Source organism: Caloenas nicobarica, chromosome 13 (assembly GCF_036013445.1).
Source record: "Caloenas nicobarica isolate bCalNic1 chromosome 13, bCalNic1.hap1, whole genome shotgun sequence".
Classification (NCBI taxonomy): Eukaryota; Metazoa; Chordata; class Aves; order Columbiformes; family Columbidae; genus Caloenas; species Caloenas nicobarica.
In genome coordinates, this window is record NC_088257.1 from 17,275,811 (window position 1) to 17,289,867 (window position 14,057).

At 52.9% G+C, this 14,057-nt stretch overlaps 1 protein-coding gene across 1 annotated transcript in view; it reads left to right on the top strand.

The window, feature by feature from the left end:
* PFDN1 (prefoldin subunit 1) overlaps positions 1-11,287 on the top strand; it is a 30,681-nt gene extending 19,394 nt beyond the window's left edge. The window contains exon 4 of the mRNA XM_065644087.1: positions 11,067-11,287. Within this exon, the coding sequence (XP_065500159.1) occupies positions 11,067-11,150 (84 nt within the window). The 3' untranslated portion in view covers positions 11,151-11,287. The remainder of the gene's footprint in view (positions 1-11,066) is intronic.
* The last annotated feature ends 2,770 nt before the right edge of the window (positions 11,288-14,057 follow it).

Sequence of the window (14,057 nt, forward strand, 5' to 3'; positions counted from 1 at the left end):
AGGTGGTATGTCGTGGGGTGGGGTTTGTTTGGTTTTTTTCCCCACACAATTTTACGGTATCTGATATTTGAGAATTCAGAGTGGTGATATCTCCTTCTCCTCTTGCTCCTGAATCACACGTTGGAGTTTCATTAACTTTCCCTGGCCATCTATGAGCCAGGAGTCCAGATGTTCTCTGCAGGTAAGAGAGACAATAAATGCATCCAGGGGGTCACTTGTTCCTAGAGGTGATCTTCTCCCTCTGCTCACTGTAGGGGGGAGGCTGGACACCTGATGTGGGGACAGATGGAGTATGGAAGTGAACTTAACATTTGGACTTGCATGGGGCTTTTAGGAGGAAGCTGTGGGAGCTCCACAAATGATGGAGATTGATGTGAACGTGAGCATGGAGCCTCACCAGGCCGCCTTGGATAACCAGCCATGCAGTGGCCTTAATCTTGCATCTTGCATGGCTTTGGGTGCCTGAGGCAGCTGCAGGTGTCTGGGAAGATCCTTCTGGGCATGGACATTTGGACATGGTGACATTCCTGGGAAATGTGTTTCATCTTGACTCTGTTGGCTTCTGTCATCCAGGCCTGAGTCTGTGCCTTCACTAAGGGCTTGCTCCTGCTTTTCAGGCTGCAAAGCTGCAGTCTTGGCAGTCTTGGCTTGCTTTTTGAGGACATGGGTGGTCTGGCTGGCTGCCTGAGCTTGCTGTCACCTGGGGAGCATCCACAGGCACAGACGGAGCTGTCAGCACCGCTCTGCCCTCTGTGGTGATGCTTGTTTGAACAAGGGAGTAGCTGAAGCTCCTTCTTTTTTTTTTTTTTCCCCCATGGGTCTGGCTGTCTTACAGGGAGGAGAATCTGCATTTTAATTCCTTTTTTTTTTTTTTTAATGAAAAGTACTCTGAGCAATGAGAAAAATACGATTTAAAATAATAAAACGGTGAGAAGGTTGAGAGTGTAATGGACACAGAGCTAACACTATTGGGACAGAATCATTCTTTATGGAGAAGACCTCTGTCATTGGACTGGGGCCATACAAGTTTAAGGTAAATACTGGAGGAACTGGGGCATAGCTAATGCTGCTCTAATTCTGTCTTCTAAACTGACTGTGCTGATGGTAACATGAACAACAGGCCTTATTTCTTGCTCTTGAGGCTGTGATGAATCACTGGCTTAACTTACTACTTTATGTTTAAAGCCTAACAGTCTTATTGTCACTTGTCAAAAGTGAGGACAGCAAAAGGATTGCATTCCTACAGCCTAACTTAACATGCATGTTATGTTGTTTCTCTTTTATCCAAATTGCATCATCTCTCATCCCAGATAAATGAAAGTTGATCGTGTGCAACTAGCACCTTGCAGCTCTAAAAGGGAACAAATGCTTTTCAGTAATCACAAGAAAGGAGGTATAATTTTTCAAATACTGGTTCTGATTCCTGTGGTAGATTTGTTAGATAAAGCTCGAATAAGAATATGTTCTGCTTTGAGAATTGCGTAAGAAGCTTGTCCTGTGCTAGTGCACAAGTCACTGGTTGCAAAACATGATGTAATTTTAGAGGCATAGAAAGAAGAAATCATCACATTTAAGAGGGGATTCCCAGCGCTCTGAAAGGATCTTCCACTGGTTTAGACCTGGGATGGCTTATGAGAACTTTAACATCTCACCACATTTTTGTGAAGAGTGGTTTTGGGGTGATGCTGATTTTGCTGGATCTTTCAGTTGGATGGATCTTTCAGCCACACTAAGTTTTCAAAATCCCAGATTTTTGCAAGCAGCTGCTTAATTAGTGATTCTTTGTTAGTCTTCCCTGCGCTGCAGACTGCAAAGTAAGCACACAAACTAGCTGAGAGGGCAAGGGCTTCATGAAGGGAGAACTGGAATTTGATGACTCCTTATTTTCACTGTTCCTACCTTTATTTTTAGGTGGATAACTGTAGATTTAAAAAAACAGCAGAATAATTAACATGGGTGTTGATTGCTTCCTTTTAAATCCTTTATAATCTAATTACAGAGATGCTTTCAAAATAAATGTATCCCTGAACTTGTGTTGGGATTTTCTTGGGGGGGGGATTCCTCCAATTAAAAAAAACTAATTTGAAAAAGCTTTTCAAGCAAACATTGCCAGTATGCTCGTATTCCTTTGTCATTCAGGGGAAAGTGAAATACATTACGCATTAATTAAAAAAACACTACTTCTGCTGCATCTAAATGATTTTTGTCCATCCGGAAGCCTACATTTAGTCATCTGGGTCTGAAAACATTGCTTGTTTCCTCTGATTAGCATTAAGCTGCTTTTATGATTACACTGAAATCATTTTAACACAAAGTTGGTAGATAAATCAGTCTTTGACAGTGAATCAGACCCTGGTATAAAGTGACAAAGCTCTCTTTTGTGCTTATGGCTGCAGAACTATCCAAAGCAGAGCGCCGAGCTGGATGCGGGTCCCTCTCCAAATTCCTCCTTGCATGAGTAATGTTTAGTCACCAAACCAGTGCCGCTGTCCTTGCCTTAGTCACCGGCCCTATGCAGTCGCTTGTTGCTGCCCTTTATGCTGAGCAGCTCTGGGAGGGGGATTATCTGTGCCCGATAAACCTTCCTCCTGCCCCATCTCCTCCATCTCGCCCGGGGAGAACAGGAAACGATTATTTGGAAAGCATGCTCCTGCGTGTAGGAGACCTGACCCAGCCCTGAGTCAGCTTTGTAAAGCCGCACCTTGCTCGCCAGGTATGCGGGGCGGCTGTCGCGGCCGCTCCCTCCCTCTGTAATGTGTTCCCAGCGGGGATGTGGCTGCTTTCCGCCTGCCAGGCAGCCGACTGCATGGGTGTTCCAATTAAGGGGGGATGCTGGTTAGCTGGGAGTTTACGTCATATATTTTGTTGCTGATTTGTTGAGTCATTGAAATTTTTCTTTTAAAATGGCCTCGTTTGGCCGAGACTGCGAGAGTGGAAAGGTGCGGGATGACTTTGCAAAAGTCACATTGCTAGAAGGTGTTCTGATGAGCCATACTGGCTCTGCAGGGCCATAGAAACCAAAGCACCAAATTAGGGAACTTACCGCATTTTGCAAGAGGCGCTTTGGTGAGGGACACTTCCACCAAAGCAAAACATAGGGAGTTTTGGAATCTGGGCGAGTTTCCCCTCCGCAGCTTCTCTGTGTTTGACCTGACTCTACTGTCCAAAGTCTGGCTAGGGTGCAGCATCTGACCTGAAGCAATGTGCCTCCAAAAACTACTCTAAGTGGATAATTTTGCCAAGAAAGGGTATCTGTAAAGGAATCCATTGAGCTGATGATATATTTCTGCTGCCACCTACTGAAAGGCTCCCAGTAGGCTTGATTCTGTAGTAGTTAACGTCAGGTTTGGCGTCTGACATTGCCCCTTCTTCTCTTGAAGATGGCCTGCCTTGGTACCAAGTGTGGAAGCAGCAGGTGCTTTTCCAAATTAGCTTTCTCAGGGTGTCAAGGTGCTACGATAATGATGGGGAGGCCCTGCTGGTTGTGCTCTAGGTAGGATGGATGTGTGATGAAAGTGGATTTGCACCAGCAGTTCTTTAGGAAGGTGCTTCTAAAGATCCTCCTGAGTTGGCAAGTGCACTCGTATGCTTGATGTCTTTCTTCACTCTAATCCAGATGGTTTTGAAGTGACCAAGAGCCCCCGTTACCTTCTGGAAAGAATGGCTAAGGGAAAACCCAGGGATCTGAATCATCACTTCTCTTAGGTAAATGGTATCATCATGCTTCTGTAAGCAGCTGTCATCAGAAACCAGCTGGGCTCCCTTCCTATTGCAGTTCACTCACTCTTGAGCAAACTCTGGGCAACTTCCTGAGAGCAGTAACTCTGCTTGGGAAGTCTTGAAGTGGATCTAAATATTTGGTGGTTGCTGTAGTGTGGTAATTCCTGATGTGTGTGTGTGCCACAGTGTTGCCCTGGGTGAGGACGGGTGCTGGGTGGACCCTTAGGGCGTGGGGCTGCCTGCAGCCCCATCCCGCCCCGCTGCCCACTACTGCGGCTTCTCCCGACGCAGAAGCAGCCGTGGGCTGTTCAGCAGGTCACCTCCTTCCCCTGTTAAACAGAGCGCACGCCCTAGGCGCATCATCGTCTGTGATCTCAGGCTGACCAAACTGTTTTCCTTGCCCGTGACGCGTGTGGTGATGGCTTGGTGTGCCGTTCTCCAGCAAGGGGGTTTGGGCAATTCCAGCCACCAAAACAGTGGCGCTCGCGTTGGGAGCAAGGGCAGCTCGCGCTGCTGCCTGGCCCCTGCGTGCGGGCAGCACGGTTTTGCTTTCCTCTCGGGGAAGATCCTTCCCCAAACAAGTGTGTGCTCCCAGCTCTGTCTCAGGTTCTGCTGATCACTTTCCCAAAGAGTGCGCACACAGAGCCCTTGAGGAATGCCAAAAATGACTCGAGTTAACTTCAGGAGATACAGAAACTCTCGGCTAGCAGATTTATTGAGACAGTGTCACAAGATGAGTTGTATCAGGGCTTCTATTTGAGGCACTGGATCATGCCTGAAGACTCCACAGTATTCCTCGACGAAAGCCTTCTAAGCGCAAGTAGTGGGATGCCAGCATGTGGTGGCTGGTAGCCAAGCATGTTGTGTGCTGTGGGGAAGGAGGTTTTCTCTGCGAGGGAATCTGCCAGCTTGTTTTGTCCTCACGAGCTGGATGTAAAACCAGTTTGTAGAAAAACAGGTTGTGTTTTTTTGTTTAAAAAAAAAAAAGTTGAAATGAGAAGGCATGTTCCAATACCAGATCCTTAAATTTCCATGGAAACATTTTTGTTTGGGTTTAAGCATGTTTGTGTTTGCAGGTCAGGGGTTGAAGCTCTTTTTCTCTTGCTGAGGTGAAGAGAGAGAAGTGGAATTTGAAGAGCAAAAGGAGTAGATGTTGCATGAGAAACCGCTACGTGAAACAGGAAATTCACCTGTGAGTGCAAGGCGTAATGCAGCATGAATAAACTGTGGCTGCTGTGTATTGATGTCCTGCTGAGAGCAGAAGTGCAGTTCTGGCTTTTTGGGCTACGTGTGCACCCTGCGCAACACTGGGCTGAACTGCCCCCCCAACAGGCTCTGCAGACACCTGGCTCTGGCTGCCAGGCTCTCTCTGAAGGCAAACGCATCTGAGTCACAGTGCTGGGGGAAATATGTTGCTCTGATCATCGAAAGCCCGTGTGAGAGGAGCTCGTTAATAGTTTTTTTTTCTTGCTGTGGAATCTGTGGATGCTGGCTCTTTAATCTGCCAGGAATGTGAGGTCTGGGTGCGTCATCGTGCTTCTCCAGCAAAGCACCGGCCTCGATGGCTCTGTGATGCAGTGGAACCGGAGGTGGAAGGCTCGAGCAGGAGGTGACTTCCCGCTATGTCGAAAGGCCACAGGCCACCTCTCTTAACCACAACGCCTTTTCTTTTTCAGGATGTGAACTGTGATTGTATTTGCATTAAATCTAGTATTTCCACACCTGCTGCCAAAACCAAATAGTGCGGAGCGGGTCGGGGCACAAGTTTTGCTCATGACATGGAGTGAAGTACAAGGGAGAGACGTGGTGAGGGACAGTGCTGGAGTGAGCGTTTATGGCGTTGCTTTTGCCGTACCCACCAGCGCCAGGGCACGGGCTCTGTGCTCACCAGTAAGAAGCATGGGTGGCTGGTGGGTGCTGCTCTACGTAGCCCCTGGCTGGGGCCCATCAAACTGCTGCTTCCCAGATCTTGTGCTTTGTACACAGGTGAAACGATGGGGCAACTGGGAGGGGAGAATAAGGGCCAGGCTTGGTGGCAGCGTCTGTGATCAGGTGCAGGAGAGCCTCCGAGCCCAACTTCAGAGCCACTAGGAGTGCTGGGAGGCCCAGCTGGTGGGGTTGGCTCTGCCGCCCAAAGAAGAGTTTGTGGCCGTCACTTGTCGCCATCTATCTTGGTGCCAGGCAGCTGTTAGCATGGCAAACCAGCTTCCAGAAAGCAGATTTAGGTCAAGACGTTTCCTTTTGGGCTAGTTCAGACAGATCATCAGGGCTGTGGTTTGTCCTGCAGCCCTTCCTGGCTGGGGAAGGTGGCTGTCGTTGGCAGAGGGATTAGTTTAAAAGAATTATAAACCTACAGGCTGGGAGGCCTTGACAGCACTGGCTTTTTGGGGGCATCTTCTGCAGTTTTTCACTCTATCAGCTGTTCTAGATGTGGTCCAGACCTCGCTAGCCTGTTGCAGTATCCGTGTGTTTGTCTTGTGTCCCACTGCAGATGGCAGTGCCCTTCCTGCGTGGGGACAGGAGGGGGACAGAGAGGCTGTCACCACAAATAAGGGCTTGGATGAGAACTGGTGTACTAATTTTTTCTACAAGATAATATCACATATTGAGGTTAGTTTTAGAAGCACATGAAAATAGATGAGAAAAGTAAGAATTTAAACAGGTTTACCCTTAGAAATGTGGGGAATCCTTGGCCATAATACCCAACAGCAAAATAGTCTGGTTTAGGTCTCAGAATTTTCATAATGCTTTCATAGAACTTTGCTTTTTGAATCTGAAAGCAAAACCAACCTCAATTACTTGTTTGGGGCTTTTTCCCATTTATTTTTCGACCTCTAGCGTGGTGGGAACAAGTAAGGGTACAAGACCTTTTCCTGTGCTGGAGCAGGGCAGCTGCCTTGATTTGAGCACGTGTGAAGTGTCTTGCCAGCCTGGAGCTCTGCACCTGCAAATCCTGCTGCCTTCCCACATGCCTTCAGCCACCTCCGAGGTGTCCCCTGTCTCCCCTACCTCCTGTCTGCGGTGGAGATGCTTCTTGCACCCTTGGGTCATTCCTCCTTGCGTGGGAGTTACGGTGCATGGGTCATGCAAACGAAGTGGCGTTTCCAAAAGCTGTGGGGCGGTTGCAGGAGGGGTGCACTCACTGCCCTGGCCATGCAGGCGTTCACAAGCTGTGCCTCTTATATGTTTTGATGACACTCAAAGTGTATTTTGCAGTGTGGTAAATGAGTATCTAGCAAGTGGATGTGGCGGTTGTGAACCAGGAGGCAGAACTCACCCCAGCTGCTGACAAACCAGCCCCTTCCCGCTGTGCTGTGTTTTTCCCCTTCCTGCCTGGCCATGCTCTCCATGCAACTGCTGGGGAGACCCCAGCGCCCCATGGCACTGCCCGTCCTCCCTGCAGAGTGGCCCTGCTTGTGAGCCGGGCGTTCAGGCCTTTCTAGAGCCGAGCGGCGTGTGTTTACCCTGTCACCTTCCCAGAGCAAGTCTCCTTTCTCAGTCCTGCCCTGAGAGCCCATGACTCAGGCCATGGTATCTCTTGGTGGTTTGGGTAACCACCTTGTCTGGCTGGGAGCTGGTGGGTGGGTGGGGGCAGTTTACGACACTGCTGGTGTGGGGAGCAGGTCAGGGCTCTCGATCTGCAGATTGTAGGTTGTGTGGCTTGCTGTGCAGGGACAGTGTGCTGCCCTGTCCTGTTGGGCTCCTGACTGGAGTTACTGGTGTAGAAGTAATATCCGAGGCAGCCTTTGATTTCATGAGGGACCAAAACCAGCAGTACAGTTCTGGCTTTGCTCTGGAAACTTGCTGCTAGCTGCACTTGCCTTGGCACAGCCAACAGAGAATTAACACTTGGAGCAGTGAACACACCTTCTCAGGAAAATATATGCAGCTAACTGGGTGATGATCTAAAACCTAGCAGCCAGGGGCTGGCCCAGAACGCGGGGTCAGAGGACACAGGGTTATCTAAGGCTGCAAGTCACCATGGAAATGGGAGTTGGTGGCTGCGGTGGTGTTCCTGCTGCAGGGAGCAGGGGCCACCAGCCTGGCACATCTGGCTGGACCAGAGCAGCCTCTGGTGTGAGCTCAGAGCTGTGCTGGCAGATGTCTCTGGGAGAGCTGTGTGACTGGGCAGTGTGTGTCAGCCAGCTTGCTCACGGCGCTGCTCCCTGGCAAGGCGACCAGGGAAAGACGGAGTTTCCTGTCTAGACCCCAGTAATAGTGGTGAGGAGGGGTTTGCACGCAAGCTCCTGCTCTTTCTCCCGTGATTACCAAAGCAAAAATGAGGCTGCAGCTCCTCAGAAAGGAACACTGTCTCAGAAAATGCAATGACCATCTGCTCCTCGCTCCCCCTTGCTCTGGGCTGTTATTTGGAGTGAGAGCCAGCTGCTGTGGCTGCAGGAGAGCTCAGAAGTTTGCAGCCCCCAGCTGCGCGTGCAGTTTCCTTGATGCTCAAGGGATGCTCCTTGAGCCTGGAAATCAGTCTCCCTGGAGATGACTTCTGGAAGGAAGGAGTAAAATCATCAGGACCAGCCTGGATCCTCTTGCCCCAGAAGCTACATGACCGAGGAGAGTGAATGAAGGAAATACAATTTCCCTGAATCCTCAGCTGCCTGGGGCTGCAGGTGGTGCTTAAAAAATGGCATTAAACCATGTCCCTCTGCCATGAGCTGTGTAGCAGCAGCCCTGTGTGTGGGCTGTGACAGCCGTGAATGCACCTGCACTGCATCAGGCCACGGTAGTGCTCAGGGTCCCTCATTGTCAGGGACAGGGAGCCAGAACCATTTCATAAATTAATTGCATTAAAAAATGTTTTAGTAATAAATGAACACATGGAAGTCAACAGAGTGAGGAGGAGCTCAGACATACGCAGGTTTTATGGGACCTGTCTCCTCTTGCAGCCTTCAGATTCCGTTCCTTAGATACAAAATCCCTCGCCGTCTGTCCGGGCAGCGTGAGAACGGTGTGGCGGCGGCAGAAGTGCTGCTCGTGCGTCAGCAAGTTGCCGGCAGTGGGAACCCACGCTGTGCCTCCTTTCCTAGTGGTTTCCTGAAAAGCAGCTCTTGTAAGCGAGAGGGATCCCACATGCCTGGGGACTGCGTGAGAGGGACAAGGAGCCCTTTGGTGTACCCACGGCCCTAGCTGTCGCTAGCAACCTTTACTGTTTAAACAAAAGCCCTTTAGTACTTAGAAATGAGGCTAGAAGAGATGTCCTCATGGCACGGGCATTTCAGCTGAGTATACAGAAGTGTCACTGCAGGTCTGCTGTGAGGGGATGGGTGGGGAGCGATGGCAGCAGGACTGTCCCGTGTGCGGGTGAATTTTCCTTCGGTTATGGGTCCCGGCCGGGGAGGCTGTCAGGGGAGCATCAGCTGGCAGAGGCAGTGTCCTCCGACTCACACAGAAGCCCCCTCTGCCTGCTCCCCCATAGTAAGAGAGTGCTACTTGGCAGAGGCCAGGGGGTACTTCTGCTGCAGGCTGCACCCATGGGTGCTGCTCTGCTCCAGCCTTCCGGCAGCTGGGGGAGCAGCCCAGAGCAGCGTTTTCACAGAATCACAGAATGTCAGAGGTTGGAAGGGACCTCAAAAGCTCATCCAGTGCAATCCCCCCGCCGGAGCAGGAACACCCAGAAGAGGTTACACAGGAAGGTGTCCAGGCGGGTTGGAATGTCTGCAGAGAAGGAGACTCCACAACCTCCCTGGGCAGCCTGGCCCAGGCTCTGGCACCCTCACTGGGAAGAAGTTTCTTCTCATATTTATGTGGAACCTCCTGTGTTCCAGTTTGCACCCATTGCCCCTTGTCCTATCACTGGTTGTCACCCAGAAGAGCCTGGCTCCATCCTCCTGACACTCTCCCTTTCCATATTGATCCCCATGAATGAGGTCAGCCCTCAGTCTCCTCTCCTCCAGCTCCAGAGCCCCAGCTCCTCAGCCTTTCCTCACACGGGAGATGCTCCACTCCCTTCAGCATCTTTGTTGCCCTGCGCTGGACTCTCTCCAGCAGTTCCCTGTCCTGCTGGAACTGAGAGGCCCAGAACTGGACACAATATTCCAGATGCGCTGTCACCAGGGCAGAGCAGAGGGGCAGGAGAACCTCTCTGACCTACTGACCACCCCCTTCTAGTCCACCCCAGGTCCCACTGGCCTTCCTGGCCACAAGGGCCCAGTGCTGGCTCATGGTCATCCTGCTGTCCCCCAGCTCCCTTTCCCCTACACTGCTCTCCGACAGCTCATTCCCCAACTTATACTGGAACCTGGGGTTGTTCCTACCCAGGCGCAAGACTCTGCACTTGCCCTTGTTATATTTCATTAAATTTCTCCCCACCCAACTCTCCAGCCTGTCCAGGTCTCTGGATGGCAGCACAGCCTCCCAGTGTCAGCCACTCCTCCCAGTTTGGTGTCCTTTTCCTCCAGCCCCGCTGCACAGCTGAGCAGTGCTGAGGACCCGCATGGTCCCCCTTAGCTGTCCTTGGGTTTGGTGGGCTCTGGAGGTCGTTCCTGCCATACTGCTCTGCCTGTGGCTCCCTAGGGCTGCCCCCAGCCCACAGCAAAATGCCTTTGGAGCTGTGCTGTCCCTCAGGAAGGCTGTGTCCAGTGTCGAGGGCTGCCTGCGCTCAGCCAGCAACGCCTTCTGCTGCTCTGGCGTCCACCAGAGACTGTTGTGTCTGTTGTTTGGAAACCCAGAGAAAATAGTCAAAAGAGCCAAGCACTGATTTTTTTCAGTCACCTAGGAGCACCCAGACTAGAAGGAAAATATGCTGCATGCAGAATTCCTATCTTGGGATGCACAGCTTTGGGCTGCTGCCCTGCCAAGCGTAGCCTAATTAAAGATGTTTAAGGAACCACCACCACGTGTATGTGATGATGATGCCAGGGAATTTCTGATGGAAAGGATTTAGAAAACTGGCTCAGCTGAGAAGAAGAGCCCTTTTTACCCAAGTGCAAAAGGATTTTGCTGTTGTCTTCTGTAAGGAGGCCTTAGCATGTTAATTCCTCTCTAGGCTCCCAGTGTTACAGGACCTGATTTCATTTTCCTGCCTCGCTGTGGTTAATGTATCCCACTTTTTGCAGCTCTGCTGTTGAAACAACCCTGGTAGTTCCAACGAGAAGTTTCAGAGGGAACAAAATTTGAAGTCTGTGTTAAACGTTGCCCAGGCTAATATTAACGCTTCCAGGATGCCTCTGGAAATGAGTAACCGCTGTCCTCCCTTGGGAAACTCGTAGGGTCGTGTGTATCCCCAGCAGGCTGCTTGCAGCTCTGCCCTGGGCAGCTCTCGGCCCCAGCAGCCCAGCACATGCTGCCAGTGCCAGGGTGGACCTTAACTCTCCTACGGGCTTTCTGCCTTGCAGCAGAAGAAGTCGTACCTGGAGCGGAGCGTGAAGGAAGCAGAAGATAACATCCGGGAAATGCTGATGGCCCGAAGGGCGCAGTAGCTGTGCAGTTCCCCCCAGGCCTCCCCAACGCCCTCTGGGTGGTTTTGGGCAGCTCTGCCTGCATGCTGCTCACTGCTGCCCAGCTGCACAAGCTCCATTCTCCGGCAGTTTCAATAAAACTTGGCTGCGAAGCCTCAGCTCGTGTGCCTGCTGCCTTGGTGTCTCACAACAGCTGCTCTCCCTGTGGGGATTTGATGGAGAAAGGAGGCGGTGGTGGGATTTGGGGTGGGGGGCCCTTCAGGGAATTCTGCTTCACTTTAAAGCAGCCGTAGCCCTTGCCCTCCAGAAAGAGCCCACATGCTCCTGACCACTGGGGAAGCTCGCTGCGTTGTTCTGCTGGAGTGGGCCGGTGAAGCTGCGCCAGGGGAACAGGGAGGTGGGCAGGGCCAGGCAGAGCCCATCACTGGCACCTCCAGGCGTATGCGGGTGGTCTTGTGTCTCAGCAGGGATGGGCCCTGGTTCCCTCCTTGCACACGGGCCTGGCAGAGCCCCAGCGCAGCAGCGAGCTTGTGGAGGGCCAGTGCCACCCTGTGCTTCGTGCTCGCAGTGCACCAGCCCTGTCTCTTCCTTCCAGCTCCTGGGGATCATGGAGCCAGGCAGGAGTTTGCAGGTCCCATTGCCAACACCCCCGTGTTCTTGCCCGGTGGACACGCAGCCACCGTCACACTCTGGGCTGGCCCTTTGCCCGCTGCTCCCGCTCTCAGGCCGCCTCACTTGCTCACTGGTTGGTCCAGCTCCAGCTCCTGAGCCCGTGCCGGCACTGCTGCGGTCACTGCCACATCTGACCTGCTGCCCTCACACCCTGCGCACAGACACGCACACTCAGTGGAGAGTCCTCACCCAGGACAGAGTTTAAGTGGAATTTAGTAAGACTGGACAGACTCTGCTGAGCAGGTGCTGGAGAAATGTACTGTCATTTACACCCAAATGGTCCTTTCATCCTCTTACATCACTATTTTTTCACAGTTGTTCCTCCCCAAATCACCTACACCTCTGCCTTAGGGTCCTCCACTAAACATCCCATAGCAAGTTCTGTGTAATCCCAAACAGCTTGTCCCTGCTCCAGCCTTTCACCCCCCAGACATCAACCCCGTCTTCCAAAAGGCGATCTGCAGAGCTGCTGTGGGTCAGCCGTGGGACACGGGGCTGTGGCTCTGTAGGGACAGCCCTGGAAAAGGCTCTGCACGAGGTGTCTGTGCCTCCAGCGTCCTTGGGTGGGGTTCCTGCCTGCCCCTGTGCCCATGTGCTCCTCCAGGCTTGTGGTTGGGTCTGTGAGAGGCTGACAGACCCTGGGTATTACTTGGGCTCCCCTCCCACTGAGTCTCAGTGAGCTCCTGTGTGGGTGTATGCAGAGGCGCTTACTCCATAACTGACCACAAAGGGCCACGTCTACTGCTTCCCAACCTTGGCCCTGGTGCTTGGCAGCACCCAGTGAAGGTGCAGGAGTGGGTGAAGCAGGTGGGTCCTGGACCAGGTGTCCACCCACTCTGGTCCGGGGCAGCGAGGATCAGCCCACAGCCTGGCTCAGGGGCCGGGGCATCCCCACTGCAGGGGCTGCTGTGCCCTGGGCTGGGCTGAGCGTCACCCCTGCCCAGCCCTCGCACTGGAACAGGGCAGGCAGTGCCCAGGCTCCCTGGGGCTGGTGGAGCCCTCTATTCTCTGGCACTGAGGCTGATTTCCCCCACAGCCCCAGGCAGCTGGCACCCAGGTAGCTGGAACTCCAGGCAGCCCGTCCTGGTGGAGCATGGAAGATGTGGCATTCCCTCCGTGTCCCCAAGGGCAGGCACTGTGGCACTGAGGGGGTGTGTGCTGCTGAAGCCACATGAGCCCAGGGCCACAGCCATCCTTGTTGGTGTTTGTGATGGGTGCCAGAGCAGAAGACAGAGAGCAGCAAACCCAAGTCCTCGCCCCTTCCCACACTGAGAGCAAATGGCCCTAGACCAACTCCTGTTCCTACCTGAGCAGAGCAAGAACCAGCCTGTTGCTGTGAGGTGACCGTGCAGGGCGGTGGGCTCGCCTTGGGCCAGCGAGGCCATTGCTGGGAGCAGCCAAGGCCAGGCTGGGTGGGCTGACCCCCGCACTGGGACGAGGGGCTGGCAGGAGGGAGAGGTGGCAGCAGGGCAGGTTCAGTTCAGTGAGCTGAACACTCACTCGCCCCCCCATGCCAAGGCAGGGTGAGCCAGGGCCACCCTTCTGAGCCCCAACAGCTGCTGAGCTGCCAGAGAGGTGACAGTGACTGTTCCAGGGCAGGGAGCTTACGGGAGCCCTGCAGCAAACTTGCGCTGCAGCCTGCAGGGGGGCAGCCCCATGCAAGGGGCTTGGAGGCTCCTGGGGACAGGCTACTGCCAGGGGCCTTCATCAAGCCAAACCAGATTGTCTTGCCCCAGAACAGAGCCCCACAACTGCAGAGGTGTGCCAGAAACAGCAAGCACCCAGCTGGGCGGAACTGCCAGCAGAAAAGCACAGAGGAACCCATCGAGGTGCCTTGTGAGGCCTGTGAAAGCCTTGCAGCATGGCAGCCACGTCCCTGCCGTGCAGCACACAGCTCAGCCCTGTCCCTACATCGGTTCCCTTGGGCCTGGATACTGGAGCTGGGCTGATGCAGGAGCAGAGCTGCTGCCTCAGCTGCAGCACAGGAGGAGCCTTAGTGGCCAGAAAAAGTACAACTCCCATTTAGCTCAGCCTGGGCCACCCTTCCATCTACTGGGCCCTGCTCTCAGGTCTTCGAGAGGCTGAATGCAGCGTACGCAAACCAAGGGACACTGCTGCAAAAGGGCACAGGATCTCCAGGTGATCTTCAGGCAACACACAGCAGGGAGCCGGGGCAGTGGGCAAGAACCAGCCCCTGTGGTGACCAGCAGCAAGTTTCCCTACTGTTCTGCAAACGAAAGCTTTTTAATCCCTCTG